The sequence below is a fragment of the Mustela erminea genome, chromosome 9 (assembly GCF_009829155.1).
Source record: "Mustela erminea isolate mMusErm1 chromosome 9, mMusErm1.Pri, whole genome shotgun sequence".
NCBI classification, from domain to species: domain Eukaryota; kingdom Metazoa; phylum Chordata; class Mammalia; order Carnivora; family Mustelidae; genus Mustela; species Mustela erminea.
The window spans coordinates 80,553,847-80,580,632 of NC_045622.1; the positions used below are offsets into that span (position 1 = coordinate 80,553,847).

At 36.3% G+C, this 26,786-nt stretch overlaps 1 protein-coding gene across 5 annotated transcripts in view; it reads left to right on the forward strand.

Moving 5' to 3' along the window:
- The window catches only part of METTL15 (methyltransferase like 15), a 190,109-nt gene that overhangs the window by 137,647 nt on the left and 25,676 nt on the right, over window positions 1-26,786 (forward strand). For 3 of the 5 annotated variants that reach the window (XM_032356439.1, XM_032356438.1, XM_032356440.1), the window contains 2 exons: window positions 12,000-12,191; window positions 14,622-14,800. In XM_032356439.1, coding sequence (XP_032212330.1) covers window positions 12,000-12,191; window positions 14,622-14,800 — 371 coding nt within the window. The remainder of the gene's footprint in view (window positions 1-11,999; window positions 12,192-14,621; window positions 14,801-26,786) is intronic. The other 2 variants (XM_032356441.1, XM_032356442.1) reach the window with 1 other exon arrangement.

The following is a 26,786-nucleotide window of genomic DNA, read 5'->3' on the forward strand; positions in this document are numbered from 1 at the left end:
TTTTATGTTTTATTTACTTATCACAGGTAATATAGAACAGTGCCTGACATTTGGTAGTTGCTCAGTAAATATTCATTTGTTGTTTGTTTTTGTAACTGAGCACTGGACAGTCCAATTTCTGAGCTGGCTATATATATGCAACTCACAATAGCCATAGGGCTATAACATATTAATGAGTGGAAAACTTATGAGGCCTGCTAAGCTGTTATTCCAGAACAGAAGGAGATTACTCCAGTGAATAAATGTTAAAAGAGTTACTGAGAGATACAAATACAATTATATTTATCATTTCTAATGAACATTATTCTAAAATGTACATCATGGGAGTGCCTGGCTATCTCAGTCCGTTGTGTCTGACTTCCCGATCTTGGCTCAGGTCATGATCTCAAGGTTGTGAGATCGAGCCCTGTGTCAGGCTCCCTGATGGGCATGGAGCCTGCTTAAGAGTCTCTCTCTCCCTCTGCTCCCCCATCCATCCCGTTTCTCCCTCTCGTTAAAAAAAAAAAAAAAAAAAGTGCATTATGAATTGTGATTGAATGGCTAAATCCAGTTTTTAAGAAGTATTTCCTGAAGGGAAAGACAATGGTCAGTAAAAATAATGCTATCAAAGATTTTGAGCAAATTATGCAAAGCAAAACTAATGTCTTTTCATTCCATTTCCATAGTATATGGAAATATTCTTTGAGCAAGGTGATCTTTGAGCAAGGGCATCAAATACACAATCAAACCAAATATATACAGTATATGGAAATATTCTTTTAATATTTAAAAATGATCATAATTCACATGAAAATCAAAATATCCTAGATTATTTATAAATATGTCTACAATGAGCTCTGTGGTATGGTAAACATAAACATATCAAAAAGCAAACAGTTTTCCTCAACATCACTTCTCATTAGGGAAAAGCAAATCTGAACTGTGGTGAGATACCACCTCATACATGTCAGAATGAACAACACAAGAGATAGTAGATATTGGCAAAGATGTAGAGAAGGGGGATCCTTCTTGTACTGTTAGTGGGAATGCAACCTGGTGCAACCAATCTGGAAAGCAGTACAGAGGTTCCTTGAAAAGTTAAAAATAGAACTACCCTCCAATCCAGCAATTGCACTACTAGGTATTTATCCAAAGAATACAAAATGACTATTTCAAAGGAATACATGCACCCTGATGTTTACAGAAGAATTATCTAATAGTGAAATTATGGAGAGAGCCTAATTATCCATTGACTGACGAATGGATAAAGAGGGTGTGATTCACACACACACACACACACACACACACTCACATGCAATGGAATATGACTTAGCCACAAAGAAAGAATGAAATCCTGCCATTTGCAATGACATGGGTGGAATTAAAGTGTTATGCTGGGTGAAATGGGTCAGTTGGAGATAGACAGGTACCATATTGTTTCATTCATATGTGGAATTTAAGAAACCAAACAAATGAGCAAAGGGGAAAAAAAGGGGGGGGGCAAACCGAGAAACAGACTCTTACCTAGAGAGAACAAATTGATGGTTACCAGAGGGGAGGCGGGTGGGAGGATGAGTGGAATAGGTGATAGAGATTAAGGACTGTGCTTGTGATGAGCACTGAGTAATGTGTGGAAGAATTAAATCATATTGTACACCTGAAACTAATGTCACACTGCATGTTAACTAACTGGAATTTAAATAAAAACTTTAAAAAGAATGTTAACAGTTCTCAAACTCTAATAGGCATGGTGTGGAAAGAGAAATATAGCCCAATAGAGGCACATCAGAGAGGTTGGACAAAATAAAAAAAAAAGATCTTTGGTCAAAAGATCATGGCTGGTATGCTCTGCATTTGGTGGCCTTGAAGGAAATCCTTGCCATTGCTCTCAGCTATCAATTGGCAGCACAGTGACCAAATTATAAGAGTATCTAAGGGAAGAAAAGTTGGAGCTTGGGGGGAGAGAGATAGCATTTATTAAGGGCTTTTCTATGCCTAGGCATCTTAGTAGGTGTTATCATGTATATTAATTAAAATACTCTTCACAAAAGCTCTGTGACATTGGAATTGCTCTGTTTGCATAGTACAAATGAAGAATCGGGCTCCAGAATTATTAGACAGTATGCAGTTAGAAGAATTTTGATGTTATATGTTCAATCTTTATTTAAATACACAGTCAAATAAAATACTCTTACATCACCAGGCTCAGTATATATTAGTGCATTTAGTCCTATATAGTAAAACAGACCAATAAGTTGTATTCCATATGTAGATGACTTGTGAGAGTCAAGAGGAATAATACTTATCATAGTCAAATTAAAAAATAATTAGATAAAGAATTAGAAAATTAGAAAGCTGATCTGATTTAGTCTGAGTCCAGAACTTGTTGAGGTATTTCTACCATACTCTGCTGTATTAAAGGGGGAAACCTTATACACTGTGAAATACAGGGAACTGATACTGAGAGAAATTAAATAACTTGTCCAATACCATAGGGTTGGTAAGTAGCAGAGCCAAGATTTAAACATAAGTGTTATGATACAGTGTCCTCATCCCACTCTACTACTGTTTTAAGAAGAAATAAATGATCTCAGTAATTTACTGAAGTTTGTGCATATACCTTTCTTGTTCATTTTTATATTCTTGTGTCCAGCCCCTTGTAGATATTCAGCAAATATTTGTTGGGTGCTAAATCTACACACCTATAGCTATGAAGAGATGGAAATTATTAAAGGCAAAGTGTTTTATTTTTAAAAAAATTTTTTAAAGATTTTATTTATTTAACAGATCACAAGTAGGCAGAGAGGCAGGCAGAAAGAGGGGAAGCAGGCTTCCCACTGAGCAGAGAGCCTGCTGCAGGGCTTGATCCCAGGACCCTGGGATCATGACCTGAGCCAAAGGCAGAGGCTTTAACCCACTGAGCCACCCAGGCGCCCCCAAAACAATTAAAATGTTTTAATAAAAAAAATCAGACAAACTAGGCAGATAATCAATCATGACAAGGTCATAATGGTGAGGAATGCGATCTAAAGTGGTATTAAATAAATAGAAAGTTGATAGGTATTACAGTGTAGTGGTTGAGAGCAAAGACTCTAGCAAGACTAGCCTGTGTTTGCATTCTTATTCTACCACTTCCTAGTCTTATGACTTATACTCTCTGTTCTTATTTCTTCATCCGCAGACTGTGGGCCATAATGTCACTGACCTCTTAGGGTTATCAGGAGCATTAAATGATTTGATAAGTATACAGCACAGGGTCTGGCACACAGAAAGCACCCCACAATGTTTGCCCTTACAGTTGCTCAAGTTAGCTATGTGTTTCATAGAAGCTATGTGTAACATAGAAGGGTTTTGGTTCCCTTCTGAATTCCTTACTTGGGAGGCCTAATGAACTGGTAAAGGTAGCCATGGCCCCTGCTTAGTGCCTACAGATGAATAAAATTTAATGACTGAAAAACAGGTAGTACATTGGGATTTACATGAAATAATGTTGATGGTAATGTGAGAAGGACTTAGATCCACAGTAAGCAGACCAACCTCCTAAAAAAAAAAAGTTATTTGTATTTTGCTCTTCTTATCCTTTTATGGGACATTATTACCCAGGATGTATCCCCAAGTACCACAAAATAAATGAATAAGATTTATGATGAAGTGAACCCTGGATTCAGTTCACTTTAAGTTCAGTATAACAAACTTTAAGTGTCTTGGTACTGTTCCTGGCACCTTTAAAGAAATGTTAGTTCATGAGGCTCCTGGGTAGCACAGTCAGTTAAGCATTGGACTCGGTTTTGGCTTGGGTCGTGACCTCAGGATTGTGAGATGGAGCCCTGAGTCAGGCTTTGCTTTCAGTATGGAGCCTGCTTAAGTTTCTCTCTCTCTCTCTCTCTCTCCCTGCCCCTCCTCCTTGTGCATTCGCTGGCTCGCTCTCTCTCAAACAACAACAACAACAAAAAAACAAATCTTAAGGAAAAAAAAAATGTGCTGTGAAGGGGGGAAACTTCTGCTTTACATTGCTCTGCTTGTCACCCTACTTCATATGATCCGTGTTTATTACTAGTACTGACTTGATGTGTTGATTTTAGTGATTGGTCAGTTCTAATTACATCTCTAAACTTACTTTCTTATGCCTGACTTTCTAACCATATTCCTGCCTAGAACTTCAATTTCTTCAGGACTAGATAACTTGTTCTTTTTAGGAAAAGTCTGGCCTGCAGTTAGAGCCCTCCTATTTGCTGCCACATTTACATGATGTTAACTTAACTCATTCCTGTGTTTGCATTCTAATTCTACCACTTTCTAATTTTAATTCTACCATTGTTTTCTTACAGACCCCCTACTACCACCTGCTACTCACTCCCAGATGATCATGTATTAGCTCTTACCAGACCTCTATGGCACAGACTCCTTATTGATCTCTGCCCAGATTTGTATTTCTGGAATCAAACCCTAGCCCCTTAGTCTACCTTTGAATTCTAACAGCCCTTGAGTCTGGATTGAGCTATGGGCTTGCTCTGGCTAATGGGATATTAGAAAATGGGGCATATCGGGAACTTAAAAAGTACTTATGTATTGGAGTCAGCCTACCTTGCTACTTTTGGAACTTGACCATTCGAAGTTAAAGCTTGGACTAACTGGCAAGATGCCACAGATGCATGGTCCAGTTGCCATCTTAACCCCAGCCAACTTCCCAACATGTAGGTGAGGCCAACTGAGACCAACTAAACACAGTCACCCACTATCAGAAGAATCACCCAGTTGAGCCCGGCCTAAATTGCTGTAGCACAGAATATGAACTGATAAATGATTGTTGTTGTTGTTGTTGTTTTTTAATTTTTTATTTTTTATAAACATATAATATATTTTTAACCCCCGGGGTATAGGTATGTGAATAGCCAGGTTTACACATTTCACAGCACTCACCATAGCACATACCCTCTCCAATGTCCATAACCCCACCCCCCCCAGTACTACTGGGTATTTACCCTAAAGATGCAAACGTAGTGATCCGAAGGGGCACATGACCCGAAAGTTTATAGCAGCAATGTCCACAATAGCCAAACTATGGAAAGAACCTAGATGTCCATCAACAGATGAATGGATCAAGAAGATGTGGTATATATACACAATGGAATACTATGCAGCCATCAAAAGAAATGAAATCTTGCCATTTGCGATGACGTGGATGGAACTAGAGGGTATTATGCTTAGCGAAGTAAGTCAATCAGAGAAAGACAACTATCATATGATCTCCCTGATATGAGGAAGTGGAGATACAAGATGGGGGCTTAAGGAGGTAGGAGAAGAATAAAGGAAATAAGATGGGATTGGGAGGGAGACAAACCATAAGTGACTCTTAATCTCACAAAATGATTGTTGTTTTAAGCTACTAAGTTTTGGGGTAATCTGCCACACTGCAAAAGCTAGATAATTTGGAAAGGATCAAGACCATCATTATTAATTGTTTTCATGGACCATTTTTTGGTTTTTGTCAGTTGTATATGTCTGGATTGTATATTTGTTTACTATAGCAGAATTCATTATTGTACTTGAGGATAGAGGTATATAACCATTTAAAGCATTTATTTAGTATTACTGGTTAAGGTTAAAGTAGAAGAGTATTAAATCTTAAGAGGAGGGGCCCCTGGGTGACTCAGTGGGTTAAGCTTCTGCCTTCGGCTCAGGTCATGATCCCAGGGTCCTGGGATCCCAGGGTCCTGAGCCTGCATCGGGCTCTCTGCTCAGCAGGGAACCTGCTTTTCTTCCTCTCTCTGCCTGCCTCTCTGACTACTTGTGATCTCTGCCTGTCAAATAAATAAATAAAATCTTAAAAATAAAATCTTAAGAGGAAAAGTATAATAGTGAAGTTTTTCTTCCCTAGCCTATCTCAGTTATTCTCCAAATTCAAAATTTTTCTTAAAAATTTATGTTCAGACTTCACATGTTTTAAATTGTTTTGATTCTACACAAATAAGTCTTCTCTCCATGAAACTGAAAATTACAAATCCATGGGAAACCAAAGTACCTTTTAGTATTAAGCATTTTATAAACATAGGAGTTGGGGGGTTTTAAAACCAAGCTGGACAGTACTCACATTAAGAGCAACCCTGTTCAAACCTGTGAGTTGGATCCACTTTTAATAATTTGTAGAGGAATTTATCCTTAACCCTTATTATTAAACTTCTTGTGCAGTAAGAGGAATGAGAAAGTTCTATGGTCAATCCTAAATCAAATACACAGTGAATTGTAGCTACTCTTACATCACTACCTACATAGTAGTCCTTTATAACAGCCCATAACTTGTATTCTAAGTGCAGATGACTTGATAGAATTAAGATCTTCACAAAAAAACTAAAAAATGGCTTCCAGCAACCAAGGTATTGTTGACCTTCTACTGCTAAGCATCTTGCCTTTTCCTGGGCTTGAATTGAAGAACAGTTCTCACATAGCATGTGCTTTGAATCACAGGCAATATTCTGCTTACATCCTGGGGAGTCTGAGGTGAGGACAAATGAAAATAATGATGATTTGAACAAATCGTGCGTTTGTAATAACGGCTAAATGTCCTGGTTTGCCTCTATTTTGTGACCATCATGATCGTCCCTGGCTAAGTCACACTTTTTGGTTACTTGTTTTATAACACTTGTAAAATATATATGCACAAATACTGAAAATTAAAATTTGAAGGAAGGGAAGAAAGAAAAGGGGATTGTGCCGGTCCAGTAAAATTAGCCTCACATTAATTGCGTATATGAAATAATGTCCCCAGGGTCTGAAGTTAAGGCTGAGTTTTCTTTCGACAGATTAATTGGTAAGCTTTGTGGATGGCTTTTTGACTCTGAGAACAATCTAATTCTAGAAACATGTAACTGGTGCAGCATCAGAAAACTCTGCCTTAAACACGTGATTTATTTTGTCGTGTTGACACTTGGTTACTTTTGTTACCATATGATATTCTCATACTTGTGTATTAAACTGAGTTTTGTACCACAAGGATTACATTTTAGTTATACAGTAATAGTCAGGTGTAAAACTGTATGAATGTTGTGTGTTCAACTGTTACGTTTGAGGATACCCAAGAACTCCTTATAAGATTTATTTTTTTTTTAATTTTACAAGTATATTAGCAAACAGGATAATAGCTGTAAAACCCAAGGAATTAAGACTGTGAAATAGTGGCTTGTGTGAGGTTTTGCTCTAGTAAAAGATTTCTGTGGTTAAAGGTAACACCTGGATCTTAAAGGGTTGTAGTAAATGTGTAGGGCAGAAATTGTACTTAGATCTGCAACAACTGACAAAGATGCACAAATACAGTAATGGAGGAAGCTTAGCAGCTGTGTCCATAGGGCACTTGGGTGGCTCAGTTGGTTAAGCAGCTGTGCCCATGAAAAAGACTGAAAGGGCAGCAGCTTCTTGCTAGACATATCTCCAAAGGCAACAAAACAAAAGCAAACAAAAACAAAGTATTGGGACTTCATCAGGATAAAAAGCTTCACAGCAAAGGAAACAGCTCAAAGGCAACCTAGGGAATGGGAGAAGATATTTGCAAATGACTTATCAGATAAAAGGCTACTATCCAAAATCTATAAAGACGTTATCAAACTCAACACCAAGACAACAAAAAAATCCAGCCAAGAAATGGGCAGAAGATATGAACAGACATTTCTCCAAAGAAGATATACAAATGGCTAACAGACACGTGAAAAAATATTCATCATTAGCCATCAGGGAAATTCAAATCAAAACCACATTGAGATACCACCTTACACCAGTTAGAATAGCAAACATTAACAAGACAGGAAACAACAAACATTGGAGAGGATGTGGAGAAGGGGGAACTCTCTTACACTGTTGGTGGGAATGCAAGTTGGTGCAGCCACTTTGGAAAACAGTGTGGAGATTCCTCAAAAAATTAAAAATAGAGTTGCCCTATAACCCTGCAATTGCACTACTGGGTATTTACCCCAAAGATAAAAATGTAGTGAAAAAAAGGGCCATCTGTACCCCAGTGTTCTTAACAGCAATGGCCACAGTCGCCAAACTGTAGAAAGAGCCAAGATGCCCTTCAGCAGACGAATGGATAAAAAGGATGTGGTCCATTTATACAATAGAATTTTACTCAGCCATCAGAAAGGATGAATACCTAACTTTTGCATCAACATGGACGGGACTGGAAGAGATTATGCTGAGTGAAATAAGTCAAATAGAGAAAGTCGAATATATGGTTTCATTTACTTGCGGAACATAAGGAATAACATGGAGAACATTAGGAGAAGGAAAGGAAAAGTGAATTGGAGGAAATCAGAGGGGGAGATGAACCATGAGAGACTGTGGACTCTGAGAAACAAACTGAGGGTTTTAGGGTGGAAGGGGGTATGAGGATGTGTGAGCCTGGTGGTGGGTATTAAGGAGGGCACGTATTGCATGGAGCACTGGGTGTGGTACATAAACAATCTTGGAACACTGAAAAAATTAAATTAAATTTTAAAAGAAAATTAAAATTAAAAGCCCTCTTGAAATTTAGATGCATTGCTTTATAATAAACCTTCTGAAAATACAGTGAGTATATTATCTAGAATCAGAACCAGCAGAAGTTACACACACACACACACACAATGTATATCTCTTACTGGTTCTGTTTCTCCTGAGAATCCTTAGGGATATTGAGGGACATAATACATAAATATACAAGGGAATTTATTTTAAGGAATTGGCTCACACAGTTGTGATACTGGCAAGTCTGAATTAGGGCAAGCCATCAGGCTAGAAATTCTCTGACAGGAGCTGATATTGAAGTCTTGAGGCTGAATTTCTTCTTCCTCTGGGAAACCTCAGTTTTTGCTCTTGGGAAGCCTTTCACCTATTGGATGAGGCATACCCACATTATTAAAGGTAATGTTCTACTTAGAGCGAACTGATTATTAACCACATTTATAAAATAACCTGCACCGCAACACTGAGATTAGTGTTTGGTTAAATAAGTAGATAATGAAACAGTTAGAGATATAATCAGTCTCTCCCAAATAACATGGCTCAAATTTTGAGGTCCTGTTGGAACAGAGATTGGCAAGCAAGAGGTGGCCAACAAATATCCCTTACAATGACTTAAAATGACAGTAGATATATGAAAGGCTTCCATGGTTGTAGGTTTTTGGTTGTTTTACATGGACTCATATCAAGGGGAAAATATAGAAATATAGAAATAGGAAATAGTTAGCAACTAAAAAACAGCTCAGAAACAGTAGTGAGTTCTGATTATTGGGAATGTTCGAACATGAGCTGGAGAATTTCGTGTAAGGCCTTAAAATTAAAGCCCAGTATTATGTATTCTTGACATCTGTAGGAAAAATGAGAGACCTTCCATTGTCCCAACCACAAGCTACCCGCCCCCCGGCACAGTGCTCCCACAGATAAGTTTACTGAGCCAAAGGAACCTTATTATCAAAGGGATAAGTAAAAATATCTGCTTCTCCCTGAGTAGCAGGTTTCAATTCCCTGCCCATGAAATTACTCAGACATGCCAATCATATCACATTCTCCCATCAGAACCAAGGGTCAACAGTTCTTTTGAACTATAAAACCTGCTTCTTATAGCCTCTGCTTGCCTACTCTGTTCCTGCCACCCACATGTAGCCTTCCTCACCCTCCTCCCCTGGGCTGTAAGAGTTGTAAGGATTTGTGATTAATAAACTGTCAGTCTCATCTGTCCGGTGGCCAAGTGCCATGTTTTAACCATTTCCATAATCCTAGAATGGGAATCCCACCCTCACCAATGGGGAAAATGGGAGGTGGTTAAAACAGTGACTCTCCCTGCCTCTACCCCAGCACACCCCAGCAGTGATGGTGGAGAGGGAAAAGATTCAATCAGTTAAATAATTGGAATTAGTGAATTGAGAGTTGCTTTCCAATCCCAGTATTCTATTATTTGTGTTCCCAGTGTTTAGTATTAGCATTTGTTGTATATTTTCCAAATACAGATATAACAATTTATCTTTCTACTGCTAGCACCCATCAGGTTGTTTCACAAATTATTCATTTATATATTTCTTTCAGTTCAAAGCTCAGAAAGCCATGCTTTATTCATCTTTATATTAACAATTAACATAATGTCTGATATATAGGAGATAGTCCATGAATTTTTGGTGAGTGAATCTGAAAATCAGTTTCTCCATCAGAGTTTGGGAAAAAATTACCAATGAGCAATGAAGTTCTCCTTAAACATAATATCATAAATATGAATTCCCCTGTTGAAATCCAAATTCACCCTACCCACCTGTAGATGGAGAGAATGAGATCTTGGGAGAGTTGCCATTTTTTCTTTTCCCATTCCCCATCCAAAATGCATACCAGTTGCCCTAAGGCTTCTGAAGAACCCTGCAGGCAGCATCTCACTTTGTGTAGGAAGGAGAATTAGTATAGCTGCAAGGTGATTCCAACTTCTTGCCTGTCTATTGATTTTGAATGCTCCATTCACTTCAAAGTGCCTGCTGAAAGATAACACATTGTTTCTGCAAGAAGGCATTTATTTTAAGCGTAGTTTCATGCATCAGGTGTGCAGCTGCACAGCACCCCATCCTAAGTTATGGTAAAAATATGGTTCTTAAGTGTTTGGCTTGAAGATGTTTGACATATCTTTTTTCTGTGATCCCTGTTTATTATTTATTGTACTTAAGTTGGCTTATTAAGTTTATTTTTTCTAGCTTTATTGAGATAGTAATTAATGTATCATACTATATAAGTTTATATATTTGACTTATATAAGTGTAATGATTTGATTTATATATATTGTGAAATGATTACCACAATGTTAGTTAGCGTCCTTCTTCTCATATACATATAAAAAAATGTTTTCCCTTGTGATGAGAACTCTTAGGATTTACTCTTAACAACTTTATATATATCATACAGCAGTGTTAACTGTAGTTGTCATGTTGTATATTACATCCTTTTTTATTTAACTAACTTATCTGGACGTTTATATCTTCTGACCACCTTCATCCAATTCTCTTTACCCCATCTCCTGTCTCTGGTATCCACAAATCTGATCTCTCTCTCTCTTTTTTAATGAGTTTGGTTTCTCTCTCTTTCTCTTTCCTTTTTAAGATTCACGTATGAGATCATACAATAATTGTCTTTCTCTGTCTGACTTATTTCACTTCGCATAATGCCCTCGAGGTCCATCCTTGCTATCATAAATGACAACATTTCCTTTTTTTTTTTTTTTTTAAATGGCTGGATAATACTCCATTGTGTGTGTGTGTGTGTGTGTGTGTGTGTGTGTGTGTGTGTGTGTGTGTGTTTATGTGTATATATGCAACTTCTTTATTTATCTGTTGATGAAAAGTTGTTTATATGTCCTGCCTATTATAAGTAATGCTGTTATTAAAATGGGGGTGCAGATACCTCTTTAACAGAATGTTTTCATTTCCTCTAGATGTATTTCCAGAAGCAGAATTGCTGGATCCTATGGCGTTTTATTTTTAATTTTTTGAGGAAGCTCTATACTATTTTCCATAGTAGTTATACAAATTTATATCCCCAGCAGCAGTACACAGTCCCACTTTCTCCACATCCTCACAAGCATTTGTTATCTCTAAATTTATTCTTTTGATAAATAATGTGTACTTCTTTTTTTGACCCATAAATTTAAGATTTCTTTTTGAAAAGAGGAAAGTTTATTTTGTGCAAATGAATAAGGGATTTTTTTTTTAAAGAAATATGAATGGTCTGGAAAAAGAATTTTACAAATCCATGAACTTATTGTATACCTTCACAGAAATATACAATAAACTGTGTTTGTTAGAAAAAATAAAATTACATTAAAGCACCTCTGGCATTGAAACCAAGGATGTAAAGTTTCCATTTCCATATATCTTTATATAGTACCAAACATGTGATTGGCCCTTAGAAAATACATATTGGTTAAATAAGCTAATAATAGACTGTGCTTCCTTCTATTGATCATACACCTTACGAATTTAATATAACAAAGTCTTTTCTCCATCTCCTGCATTTATTCACAGTAAACAGATCCGAGCTATGCTAGGCCAGTTCAGCCAGGCAGAAGCCTTATTAATGAAAGCTGGAGTGCAGCCAGGAACTTTGGATGGAGTTCTTTTGGATCTTGGGTGTTCCTCCATGCAACTTGATGCTCCTGAGAGAGGTTTTTCCCTTCGGAAGGACGGGCCCTTGGACATGAGAATGGATGGTGGCAGGTGAGTATCAATAAACCATTTCTCCTCACAACAAGAAATCAATTTTGCAGAAACGCTCTGGATTTAATTTCCTCTTAAGACTGCAGAATTCCCATCACACGCCCACACCTAACACTATCCATACATAATAAATCAGTTTTGTTTGCTACTCATTATAGACTTTAGTGTTTCTTTAGATTTGAGATTCTAAAAGGAAAATCATTGCTGTCTTTACACAGAATAGTGAAGAAGATAACTTCCATACTGATAATCTTTTTTTATAGATATAGTATGAGTTTTTTTAGACTATAAACAGTATTGATAAATGCGATGCTGAAACAATGGGTCCATTTTTATGCAGGCCCCACTATGCCTCTTGTGAGAGGTAAAAGGATTATATTTAACACATATTCTTTTGAATACTGCATGAAATGCAAGATTCTGGAGGTCAGCAATTGTATGTTTTGTCCTGTCTCTGTCCTGTACAGTTACTTTGGTTTAATGTTCCCTAGAGAAATTACAGTTTATAGTACCGTACCAACATAGTGCTATGTACAGGACAGCTTTACACCTCCTCTTCATTCCTCACCACCCTGGAAATACTGGTTTGTTCTCCATTATTCTAAGAGGTACCTATAACACAAAGAGGGTTACATTCTGGTAAACTGTAGGATGAGTCATTTTAAATCTAAATTAATTTTTAAAGTTTAGATTACCACTTGTCTCTATGCCTAACACTGGTTTAGGGACAGAATAGTCTGTAAGTACAAAGCTTAACCACGTTTTTCTTCCTCATTTCATGCCCCACCACGACCACCAAATTATGTATCATGGCTCCTACTTTTGGGAAGCTTACCTTCTAAGAGGAATGTTAGATTTTCTTATGTCTAAATAAGCAAACCATTCTGTTACTGTCACTAATCTGCAATTCTAGACCTGCATAAACCTTTCTACTGAGACAAATTTAGGTTTTCTGAAATATCTTCCAATCTATTGGAAGGACCTGCACATAAGAAATTTAATGTCCTGCTTAAGTCAGAAAATTAATAATGAGTTGACTTTGACTTCTTTCCCATAAAATGCTTTGTTCAATGGTAATTATTCACATATAGCCTTTTCCCCATGTTTTGATATGACCTGGTAACTTGGATTGTGACCCATACTTGTTGGAACCTTTTTGTTCTAAGTCTTACACCTTCTTTTGCACAAGTTGGCATTCATAGAATGAAGAATGTGATCATAAAAGAAAATAATGAAAATCCTTTAAAAAGCGGTGACTAATAGTAAAGGTCAAATATCCTTTCATGTTTGGAGATTGAGGTTGTTGTGCAGAGGTAATAAAATGTCAAGCAAATTTCTGCTGTTCCTATGTCTTGTTAAAGGAGAATGCCTTCTGAAATACGATGAACATAGCTTCTAGTTAATGGTTGTAAATCCCTATATTGTTAATATGAAGACTTCTTAGCAAATTGTAGTCTGTGAATCAGGGTTCTTGAGGTTTTTCCCCCTAAGAACCTGAAAATAAAATTTCCCTTGAGCATTAAACTCTAAGTCAATACATAATGGATGAGATTAGAGTTGAGCAAGTATGTCTTAAAAAGCAGGATGGCTTCCAGGTAGATAGCATAGACGGTATAACCGAATCAAAGATATGAACAGATCTGAAGAAAGTATATGGCATTCAGAAAGGGGGAGTAGATTCACATGAATTCATGGAAAAGGAGAGTCAGTCATTGCAAATATGTGCAATACTTATCCAGGTGGTGTTATGGGATGAGGGAGTCCAAGCCAAAAAATAAGGCCAGTCAGGTCCTGGAGGCTGATAGATCGCTGCAATGAAGGTAGATGCAAGGGGCTTTCTTAGCCTGTTGCCATTTATCACTGGAATCTTATAGCAGAGTTTAGTCTCTGCTATCCCAATTTCCCCAACAACTCTCAGATTATAGAAGGTGAGGGAAATTGACTGGGAATATCTTCTTGTATAGACTTTTTAAGTTCAATTTATGCTCCCATATAAGTACTTAGTTATTTATAATCTCAGAATTAGTTAAGTTCCTGAGGTGTAGGCTCATTTAGATATCATTCAGTGTCTTGTATATGTATCAAACAGTAATTTAAATTTTGAACAAACTAAATCCAAACATTTACTTTAGTTTAGGGGAAATCTGCATTAGTAATAATAACTTCTTTGTGAATTAAAGGTTAGTAAAATATTTTAATTTCCTGCTGCCCTTGACTTGACGAATGTCACGCTCAATCCACTGTTGCTGTTATGATGGGTATTTGAAATGGAAAATCTGTTTCATTTGTTGAAGATTTCAGTCTCTGACTTTAAAAACCTCAGATGCTCCCTTAGACTGTGTGTGTATGCCTGACTTCAATACTCTGAAGTTTCACCTCTTGTCAATGAAAACTGACGTCAGCAAACTAATTGGCTCTTCTTGTGCGTAGGTACCCTGACATGCCCACCGCAGCTGATGTTGTGAATGCTTTAGATCAACAGGCACTTGCATCCATCCTGAGAACATACGGGGAGGAGAAGCATGCCAAGAAAATCGCTTCAGCAATCGTTCAGGCACGCAGCCTCTACCCCATCTCCAGAACCCAGCAGCTTGCCAGCATCGTTGCAGGTACCCTCATTAATTCTGAACAGTGTCTGAGAGGAAAAAAAAAAAAATATATATATATATATATATATATATATATATATATATATATATATATATATATATATATAAATCCCCCAAACTCCCAGAGGGATTCATTTGTACTTAAAAATCATGCAGGATTGAATACTGCGTATCCTTTTTTCCCTACCGGCTTTCTTTTGGTTTTGCAAGCTTCCCCCCTCCAACACCTCTCCCCCACACAATTTAAGAAAATATACTGTAGTTGCTGATTAGTTGAGCAATAGATTGCTTTTTTATGAGAGGTAATTTATCATTTGTGCCTACCAAGGTGAAACGTGGAATGACAAGTGCAGAAGAATGTCTTGATCCATCACAGTGGTTGATAAGCATTCTGTATAAGATCTGACATTACCTCTCTTAGTTTCACATTTCTGCATTTTAATATTTTGGGCAAAAGGAGAATTGCATTGCCCAACTGCTAAAATAAAATCCAGTGACTCATACATCTATTCTAAACAACCAGCTAACAAAGGGTATGTGATGTATAGGTTATTCCATTTTGTGAATGCTAACTAAATCAGCCTGAGGGGCTTATTGAAACATTTCATCTTTTCTGCTGTTTGCCACCATAAACCTCTTGAACTTAAGTCTAGCTAGGAGGCGCTTTATTATAGCCTTTCTGTTTGAAGCCAAAGTTGTTTCACAGCTGTGTTCCATGATGAAAGTTTTCCAAGGCAAAAATACAACTCCTGCAGTTATTTAACAGAATTCCAGTGTTAAATTCTTCATCTTGTTGGGCCATCTGAAACCCTACATCATTTTTATTTACCGACTGTATTAGGATTTCTTTTCAATGGCTTCTATTAAGTTACTTAAGTAGCTAAAGAGGTAGAGAAAATGAATAATTGTGTAGCTTCTAAAAAGAACCTAATATTGGTTGCCTCTGTCTTAATATTATCTATAGTTTAAGGAATAAAACTTGATTATAAATTTATTCAAATCAATATTTAGAGATCATATAGCAATTGCTTTATGATATAATTTGATAACCCTATATTTTACTTAGTTAGGATAATAAAATATAAAGAGTTGACCAAGTATTTAAATTTTTAAAGCTTTATACATACCTCAAGACCCTTCCAACTTAACACTGAGATTCCTGTTGTCAAGTAAGAGCAAAATTCTTGTGGCTTTTATGATCATAAAATATTCCATGGTATTTTTTCCCAAAAAGTTTGTGCTAGCAGACTGGTTAGTGTACTCACTAACCATTACTACCTTACCTTAGCCTTTCTGTCATTCTTTAGCTGTATATGTTGCTCTCTGTCTCCCATATGTTTATATATGAGAAAATCCAGAATTTTCTGCTGCTGAAAATGAGGACTTAGGGCTAAGGGCATCTTAGAGATCATCCAGTCAAAAAACCTCATCTGATAACTGAAGAAACTGAGCCTCATTGAGGGTCAGTAGTTTCCTCCAAGGTAGACAGTCTAATTAATGGCAAAGCCAGTACTAATCTAGAATTTGGAAGCTCATGAATTTGAGGCATAACTGGGAATTTACCTTTAAGATATTGAGTTAACTCTTTTGTCTCAGGGTCCTAATCTGCAAACTTGGGGTAATGACACTGTGGAATTACACAGAAATTAAATCAAGACGTAAATAGAAACAGTTTAAGTATTTTCAGAAAGAGTATGATGTGAAAAACTTATGAAGGCTATGAGAAATGATATCATAAAAATGAGAATACTCATATATGTGTAGACTTTAATAAATGCCATTAAAAGATTGAGTTCCCCATAATAAGTCCATTTTTATGGCTCATATCAGCCCATAGCAATACAAATTTATTTATTATATAATTCTGTGGAAAAGGGAAAAAACAGAAATAAAATGGGTTTGCATCTTGCACTCCTTTTTTCAAAAACTGTTTTGGGAGAGGCTGCTATATGCCAGGCATTATACTGAGTACTAGCAGTAGAATGGAGAGCCGATTAGAGCCTCTGTTCAAAAAGTTTACTGACTGGGGCGCCTGGGTGGCTCAGTGGGTTAAGCCGCTGCCTTCGGCTCGGGTCATGATCTCGGGGTCCTGGGATCGAGTCCCGCATCGGGCTCTCTGCTCAGCAGGGAGCCTGCTTCCTCCTCTCTCTCTCTCTGCCTGCTTCTCTGCCTACTTGTGATCTCTCTGTCAAATAAAAAAAAAAAAAAAAAAAAAAAAAAAAAAGTTTACTGACTGGTAAGTGACTGAATAAAAACATAGTATAGTAAACATAGTTCTTCTACTTATACTGTAGATCCGAAGATCTACTTATACTGTAAATCCGAAGTTTTGATTTTGTGAGTAATAAAAAAGTCAGTACATGTGGAGAATTATAGATCCTATATATATATATATATATATATATATATATATATATATATATATGGAGATGTTTGAGTCTTAATTGCAGTTCTACAAAGTCCATTCTTACATAAACCACACCCCATGGCATGCCTTCTATAAGCTCTGATTTTATTTTTATTAAAATGAAGCTATAGTTTAAAGAGACTTACAAATCAATCTGAACATATTTTCTAGATTTTCATAATTTTTCAGTCTTTCATAATTACCTCAGGTACATCTAATTTGATTGATTTTTTTTTACATAATTCACCTTTATCAGAGTCTCCAAAGTGTCATTAGTTTTCATGGGCACAGCAGATGTCTTTCGTTTTGCATTCATATTTCACCAGTTTGTGTAATATTTGATGAAATTAATTGATGGCAAAAGTAAGTGCTCTGGGCTGGGCTATAAGGGTATAGCTCTTTTGGTGGGAGCAGGACTATATAGGAATGCTCAGAGTAAAATACTACCCTGGACAGTTGAACAGAGAAAGGGATTAATTTGTCAAGTCCCTTAAATGGAGGTCCCTTAAGAGAGCGACTCACAGAGGGAATGTAGAAAGCAGTAGAGGGCCCAGTATTAGTTTCCTATATTAGTTTCCTAGGGCTGCAGTAACAAAGTACCACACATTTGATGGCTTAAAAGAACAGAAATTTACTCTATCACAGTTCTGGAGGCTAGAAGTCCAAAGTCAAGGGAGCAGCAGGGCTCTAGAGGAAAATGCCTGCTTGACTATTCCTAGTGTATGGCAGCTGACAGCAATCCTCGATGTTCCTTGGCTTGTATATGGTATTGCTAAGTCTCTGCCTCCACTATCACATGGGATTCTCCCTGTACCTGTTTTTGTGTCCAAATTTTCCTGTTATTATAAGGACATCAGTCATATTAGATTTAGGGCCCAACCTAATAGAATGTCCTCATCTTGATGATATCTGCAAAGACCCTATTTCCAAATAAAGTTATATTCATGGTTCCTAGTAAACACAAACTTTGGGGGAAACTATTCAACCTGGTACAGTTCCTACGCAGTATCTTTATTTAACAAACATGTATTTTGGCAGGCTGTAGTATGCTGTGACTATATTTGGACATCTTTTCTGGTTCTAATAAAATCATACTAAGTATATTCAAGATTATCAAGCACTCTGAGATATATACTACAGTTCCTGATACAGAGTAAAATGTATATATTGATGGAAATACTAAGTCACTTACTTTACTTTCAAAAAGCTAATAATCCATTAGGACAAGGGAGGCCACTATACTAACAATCACAGTATACGTAGTAGAATTACATAATAATTCAAGTGATTAAGTTGTAATTTATAAGACCTAAAGCCTGGGGCCTTTTGCTAGTACAAGTAACTACAGCTCCAGTATTCTGCCATATCATATGAGTACCTTAAGACAGGCTTGAGGCTGCAGATTGGAACAGGACCCTTACAATTACCATGAATTACTTGGTGAATTACCAGATTAGTACTTTATAACTCCTAAACAACCTGTGGGACTTCACTATTCATACACACTATTTAGAACTAAATATAGTCAGAAATTTTAATATTAATATCTAATACATGCTAGTTTTCCCTCCAAAAATAATTCATAAATAACAAATTGCACTTTGTTAAGCCTAGTTTATGTTCTAATATGGTTATAACTAAAAAGTTAGATTTATGAAATCTAAAACTTGAAAATAACCTGAGGGGACTAATTTAATGTGGAACCAAACTAATAAATGATCATCTTGCTTTAGCCTTGTCATCTCCATCTGTCTTACTGCTCCTTGTATTTCCATGAAGAGGAGCACATTTCAGTCTGAAACTGCTAGTTCCATATATAGAGACCTAAAGTCTTTAGAAAGGATGAATTCCTTAGAATAAAATCTGAATCCCTTTACATGGTTTGTAAAGCTTTTCATGGACAAGCTCGTACCTCTCTTTTCATTTTCATCTTTCTTGCTCTCCGTAGTAATCTCTGCTCTAACTGTAGTAAAGTTCTGTAGTCTCGTCTTTCCTGCACACCAGAGTCACTCTCACTTACGGGCCCTGTGTATTATTAACATTAACACCAAAGGGCTCAAGCCCTATCCTTTCATGTAGCTAATGCCAGCTCATCCTTTGGAGCGTAGTTGAAGTGTTTTTTCTAGAAGAAAGTTTTTTCTAGCTCTACGCAGATTAGTTGAGATGCTCTTCTCCATGCTCCTATAGCACTGCATTTCCCTGCCATAGCACTTTCACTTCTATTACTTGCTTCCTATTTAACTTCTCCCCTAGACCTATACTATTTAGTACAGTTGCCAGTAGCCACATGTGTCCATGGAACTCTTGAAATGTGGCTTTTCCTAATTGAATTGTTATATATATAAAATACACACCTTAATTTGAAAAAAGAATTTAGTGTATCTCAAAAATTTATATGTTCATTCTGTGTTGAAATGATCATATTTTAGAAATTATTGGGTTACATACAGTATTAAAATGAACTATACCCATTCTTTTTACTTATTTAAGGAGGATGTAGAAAATTTTAAGTAATATATGTGGATCACATTATTTTTTTTTTAGACAGTCCTGCTCCAGATGATAAGCACTGTGAGGGCACTGTCATGACTGTGCCCCCAGCACTTAGCATGGTTTTGGCCCTTGGAAAGCATTTGGTAAATAATTTTTTAAGGTTAATATATAAAATAAACAAATTACATCAATCAGGAAGGCTCTGCTTTTATAAAGCTGGTATTCAGTGAAATAACATCACTATAACTAAAAAATTGGTGTTCAGCCTTAGAGGTCATACCAATATGCTTCAATAACACTAACACTGATATACCCAAGTAAATTAGAAAAAGCACATTGCCTTCCCAGTACTTTAATATATTCATCTTTAGGGCTGAAATGGTATTTTTCCTCTCTTAATCTTTAGAGGTGCTGTGAAGAAAAAGTAAACTAATGAAATATTTTTATTAAGAGTTTTTAATAATGGGAAATGATACATATTAAAATCTCTCAAGCTCTCCAGGAAAAAGAAGATTTAAGTAATTTTATAAAAAATAAAATGGCTGTGGTCTAGAATTAATGTATGTTTGAATGTTATAGTCTTAAAAATGGCATTGGTTCTAGACTTGCCTCTGAATATTTTCTCAAGAGGCTGTCCGTATTTTATTCCATATTCCATTGCTCTTCCCATCCTCTGGATACATCAAGGGAAACTTAATTATTAAGTTAAATTTAGTTTAATGAAGAGATTTTACTTCAAGTCCTGGTTCTGCAGCTTGCTTTCTATGTAAACTCAAACAGTTCTAGGCCTTCTCTTTCTCATCTTGAAATGGAAATAGATAATATTTATGAGGGGCACGTGGGTGGCTCAGTTGGTTTACCTGCTGCCTTTGACTCAGGTCATGATCCCAGAGTTCTGGGATCAAGTCCCACATTGGGCTCCTTGTTCGGTGAGGAGCCTACTTCTCTCTCTGCCTCTGCCTGCCACTCTGCCTGCTTATCCTCCCTCTCTGACAAATAAATAAGTAAAATCTTTTTAAAAAATAGTATTTATTATAATGATCATTTGTTACTTTTTTCATAACCCTACTATGTTTTCCTTAAATTAATATTGAAATTCACTCACAGTTTTCAGCTTATGCCAAAATCAAAGTATGCCTATGACTTTTCAGATCATTGGGATTTAGATTCCGATTCACAAAAATAGATAATCAGTGCACTGATAATCAAGAAGTGACAGAAGGCTTACAATATCAATGTTTTAATGTGAATGGAGTTGGGGGGGGAAGCTTCTTAGCTATGTTTGGTTCTTGTTGAGTAAATATATAGACTTATTATTCCCTGACTGAAACTTTTATGTAACCTTTATTCTGACTCATGAACTGGGTACATGGCCAGAGCTTAATGAATGCTTGTTGAACAAATAAATCAATAAAAAGATGTGTACATTCCCAGCCAAAGTAAAAATGAAAATTCAGGGGGAAAAAAGTATAAGTTGCTAGGTATTACAGAGAATCAATTGTACTCTGCCCTTAACACTGAAGAGGGGGGAGACCCAAGAATCAAAGTATTCAATATAAATTAAAACAACTTGAGGAATAAGTTGAAATTCTATGGGACATGGATCAAACATTCTCAGGCTCTTTGGTTCTGCTATTTATTTGCTTTGTGAACTTGAATAAATCACTTGTTTTCTCTGATCCTTATTTCCTCATCTGGAAAAGAAGAATAACTAATTCTTGCTATGACCGATAAATGAGAGGTATATAAGAAAATTCTCTGTGAATTTTAAAGTGCAAATCCAACTGTAAGTTTTTTCTTTTTCTCTCCATCCAGACCTGGGGTAATCCAGGGAGCAAACAGGTACATTCATCAGAACCATGACTGTGGTCTTATACCAATGATTACCTGTCCACAGCCAAACAGTGTGATCTGTGATAAGCTAATTGCTTCATCCCAACCTGCTCTTCCCTTAGGGATTATGCGACTTTTAGAAAAAAGAAAAATCATCTTTTGCTGCCTTGGTACATATAAGGTTTATCTTTCCACAGTAACCAATAATAGCTTATACCTCAGTTTGTATCTGAAATCATCTTTTTCCAGCAAATTTTTTGTTCATCTGGAGAGAAATATTCAAAGTACAAAATAAATAAAGTGCAGCATTCATTAAGCAATAGTCATTGCCATCAAATTTTAGTGGAACTGTTTCCCGATGAAGTTAGTGAGATTAGCTTGCCATCCCTTTATTGTTTTAATAACCTACATGTTGCTTCCTCCATCTTCCCCCAAAAGCACTCTGAATACTAACATTGCGGTGATTAAGAAGTAAATGAAGATGTCAGAGAGTTCAGTTGTCACTCTGGTGGAAAATGGTATGGTCAAACCTATAGTTAAATTTGGATGGCTTGCCTGTGAGTCATAGTTGTCATTGTCACTGTCTATGATAATGCACTTATTCTGTCGTTTAAATCTCTTGAGTTCAATCTGTTATACACTGTGTACATTAGTATGGTAACTTCATGCCAACTAAATTATCAAATGACATTTTGTAAGTAAACTTATTTCTTATTTTAATAAGTAATCTTTCCAAGAGACATTCTGTACAAGAAGCCCAACTCAGAAAAGAATGAAATGTGAAAAAAAAGAAAAAAAAAAAAGAAAAACCTGAAAATCTCTTCCTTCTAAAAAAAATCTGGCAATTCTCAGTTTGAAGTATCAAGTGGGGAGCAAGGATTGCTCTAATCCCAAGTGACGGTGACCCAGCCCTTATTGAATGATGATGATGATGATAACAATAAATGCCAGCTAACACTTACACTGAGCACATACGGGACACTATCCTAAATTATTTTTATGTATTAACTCAAACCTCACCAATAATCCGTAAGGTCTGGGGCACCTGGGTGACTCAGTCATTAAAGCGTCTGCCTTTGGCTCAGGTCATGATCCCAGGGTCCTGGGATCAAGCCCCACATCCAGCTCCCTGCTCAGTGAGAAACCTGCTTCTCCATCTCCCACTCCCCCGGCTTGTGTTCCTGTTGGAGTTGTGGATCAAACCAGGCCTTGACTTGTGTCTCCTTTAAAGTCCGGATCCGGATACCTTGACAAGGTTAAGGACGGGAAAGTTGAGTAACACTGAGAAGGGGTCTGTGCTATGTGTCGTGCGCTCGCCTACGGGACTTCCCACACGCTCTCCCTTACAGAAGGGAACAATGTGGTCAGAGTCATGAATTCTTAGTTGTTCCTTGTTGTTCCTGTACCTCCCATAACCTACTTCCTGGTTGATTGTCTTGCTAATGGCTTTAGCTGAGACTACCTGGCATCACGAGGTTTGCTTGTAGTTAATGTAAACTTGTTATAGAAACCTGCGGTCATCTGACTAGGTACTGATATATTACTCCTTCTATTGTGATCTGACTTATAAATGCTTGCAAGATGTGGAATAAAATCGGCACTGTTGGACATCATCCTCAGTGTCCCTCCTGCCCCCATCTCTTTGTCTCTTAATTTCTTTTCACCATCCTCTTACCCTCACGTTCCTGGTCGATTTGTCGTGCCTGCTGGGACAAGTGGCGCCCGAACAGGGACCGTGAGCACGTTTCAAAGGAGACACAAGTCAGGGTCTGGTTTGAGCCACGACTCCAACCATGCCGTGGCCTCCAACATGTTCCTCTCTCCCTGTGTCTCTCTCTGTTAAACAAATAAATAAAATCTTTAAAAAAAAAAAAATCCGTAAGGTCAGTACTGTTTTTATTCCTATTTTACACATAGGTAAACTGAAGCATAAAGAATCTTAAGTAACTTGTCTCTTGTCAAGTGGAGCTGGAATTAGAAGCTAGTAATCTTACTCTAGACCCTGTGCCCTTACTTAGGACACTACCCTAGATCTTTTCTTATGCTTAAGGTACAGTATGAACTGTTGATAGAGAATGCTGACAACTCAGTCTTCTAGGATCTCACATACTCATATGGGAGACCGTCATAAAAGCTGCTCACTTTGTTACCCTGTGATAAATGCTGTATATAATAGAGTCATGAACAAAAAAGGTAGGAGAACCTAAACAGGGAGAAGTTGATTTTGATGTGGCAGGAGGGTTTGAGTTATTGTGGGGAGGGATTAGGTAGAAGTTACAGAAAGGAGACCTTTGGTTGAGTCTTTTAGGAGAAATGATGGCTATTTATAGAAAAGTCCCTTCTACCCAGTAGATACTCATTAACTGCAGATGTGAAAAAACAAATGAATAAATAAATGAAAAAGCAGGTAAGCTTTCAGAGGGCTGAGGAAAGTAGAAGACAGGCAATTCAGGGTCCAGTTCCAGGACTAGAATTCTAAATCCCTGGAATTCTTTCCCATTATCTTGGTACCTACTCCCTAATTGTGACCTTGAGTTGGGTCAGGTGTTTAGAACCATAGTTCTGCATAATCAGGTTCTCTAAGTGTTACTGATTATAGCTGAATTTCAGACTCCCTTCTATGGAGCCAGAGAAGGGAAATGCACCCCTTTACTTCATTGCTCCATGTACTTGTGAAAATTAAAGTGATCTGCTGGTATTGTATGTTCTGCACGTAGCAGTGATCACATTGGTATTAATTTTGAAAAGATGTGTATAAATAGCCGGACCATCTTGTCCTTATCTTTATTGGTTAAAAAAGAAGAAAGATTATTTGCTCATGTAACTAGTTATTCAGAACTCTTAACAATTTGGTACTAGATATTTGCAAGAGCTTTCAATTTAAGAATTAAGATCAGGCAGTCTTCTATATTAATTGTACTACCATCTTGTTTTTGAGATTGAGATGTATCAGATCTCGTCTAAATGGGAGGTATAGTAACATATCTTTACTTCATATTAAAGTATTGAGAGGATCAACAGTCTGCAGTGCTTTTCCTAAAAGGAGGTTTCAGACATCAGCCATTAAATTTATATGATGGGAACATTTTTTTGAAGACAAGCATCTGCTTTCATTTTCAAAGTTTAAATGTTTAAATCATCCCAGAAGAATGTCAAAGAAAGAGAACCCCAAATGTTAATAGGTTGATAAAGATCAAAGATTATATTTCTAGGGCTGGGGGTGGAAATAGTGAATGAAAGAATAGTTTTGATGTCTAGGCTTTAATCGTAACTGAAAACTAACAAAAATACTTCCAAATTCTTTTTTCTTCTATCTTTTGTTTTGTGCCAAAGTTGAAAAATTTTGGAATATCAGGGAAAAAAAACCCTAGGAATTTAAAAATAAAAGTAATCTATATTAATTTCTTATATCTTTTATATATGTAACTTTTTTGTGTCTTTCTGCATCTTTTTATTTTGGTCAAGGGTATAGCAGTTTTTCCATTTCCGAAACATGTAATTTATTTACCCATTTAGTCTTTATGTGACTATATATTGCCTCACATATTTTTAATTACTTGGGATCTCTTCAACCATATTATATATCAGAGACCATATATTTCCCTTTATATTTGCATATAGCACACAGTAAGCAATAGGAAATACTTGCTGACTTCCTACATTCTTGTAACACATAATTATTCATTTAATGTCTTTCTTATCAACTGGACTACTAATTCTTTGAGAGTAAGAATTAGATATATATTTTTCATTGTTATATCCATAAGATCTGATACAGCATTTGGCTTATAATAGATATTTAATTACTGTTTCTCAAATGAATAAAGCAATGTCCAGTTCTTTGTAGTTCTTGTGATATTTAGAAAGTGGATGAGACCAGAGACAGCTAATAGTCTTAAAACCAACTGGTGTTTTCAGAAATAGGCATTTTTTATTGTTAGGTAGAGTCAGACCTATATAAGAGAAACTGTCATAATTTTCTTGACACTGTAATTTCTTTCCTCTTCTCTAAAGGGTAAATCAAGTTCAGTATGTCATACAATACTGGGCCAGTCTTCTGTATTTTCAGTTTCCTCATTAACAAAGCATGGGCTTTGACCTACCATTGAGATGAGACATGTTTCATATATACATTACATATTCATTTAATCAACAAGTATTTATTGTGAGCCCACTTTGTGGTAGGCATAATGAAGTTACAAAAAGGATTAAGACAAAATTTTCATCTTCTAAGAATTAAAACAAAAAATGATTTCCCCTATTTAGATGGTGGTCTTCATAGTTAGTGTTTATTTGTATATATCAAAATGTTTACTTTTTTTTCCTTAGCATATGATTTCCCCTCCTTTCTGGGAGTTTTATTCTTACCCAAGTACATATTTTTATATTTTCAGTGAAGATCTATGAGTGATACATTCTCATACCTTGTCTAAATATATCTTTATTTTGCCCTCGCTTTTGAATGATAATTAGTTGAGTATAGAGTCAACAGGTTTATGATTATTTTCACTCAGTACTTTGAGGGTAATATTTCATTGCCTCTTGACATTTATTATAGTTGATGAAAAGTCTAATTGTCATTGTTTTATGGTTGGTCTTTTTCTTTCTCTGGCTACCTTTTAAGATTTTCCTATCATTGATGTTTAATTGTGATGTGCTCAGTTGTGATTTTGTTTTATTGGTCATTAATGAAACAGAATGAACTTCTTTAATATTTCTCCATTTCTTGAAATATCAGACATTATTTCTTTCCATATTTATTTCCTCTACTTTCTTAGCACCTGGGCAGCAGTGATTACTCACCATGTCTCTCATATTTCCTGTGTCTTTGTCTCTCTGTATTAGTCTAGGTAAAATCCTTTTTTGGCTCACTAACACTGTCTTAAAGAGATAGCTAATCTGCTGTTTGACCTATTTGTTGAATTTTTAAAGTAGTAAGTAATTATTCCTACAAGTTCTATTTTTTAAGAATACTGTTGTTCTAATTCTTTCATTGTAGTCTCTATCAGTTATTTTAAATTTTAATTTATTTTAAATATAGTAAATATATGTAGTTATTTCATATTTGTGCTCATTTGTTATCTCCAGTTCTTCCTATTTATTTCATCTGCTGACTTTATACACACAAACACATATATACATAATGTATACAATGTGAGCATGTGTCTTCAGTGGGTTTTACATACACACAAATCCCCTTCAGGAACTCTGCTTGCTTTATTGTGGTGGTTTAACACTTGCTGCTTCCTTTTT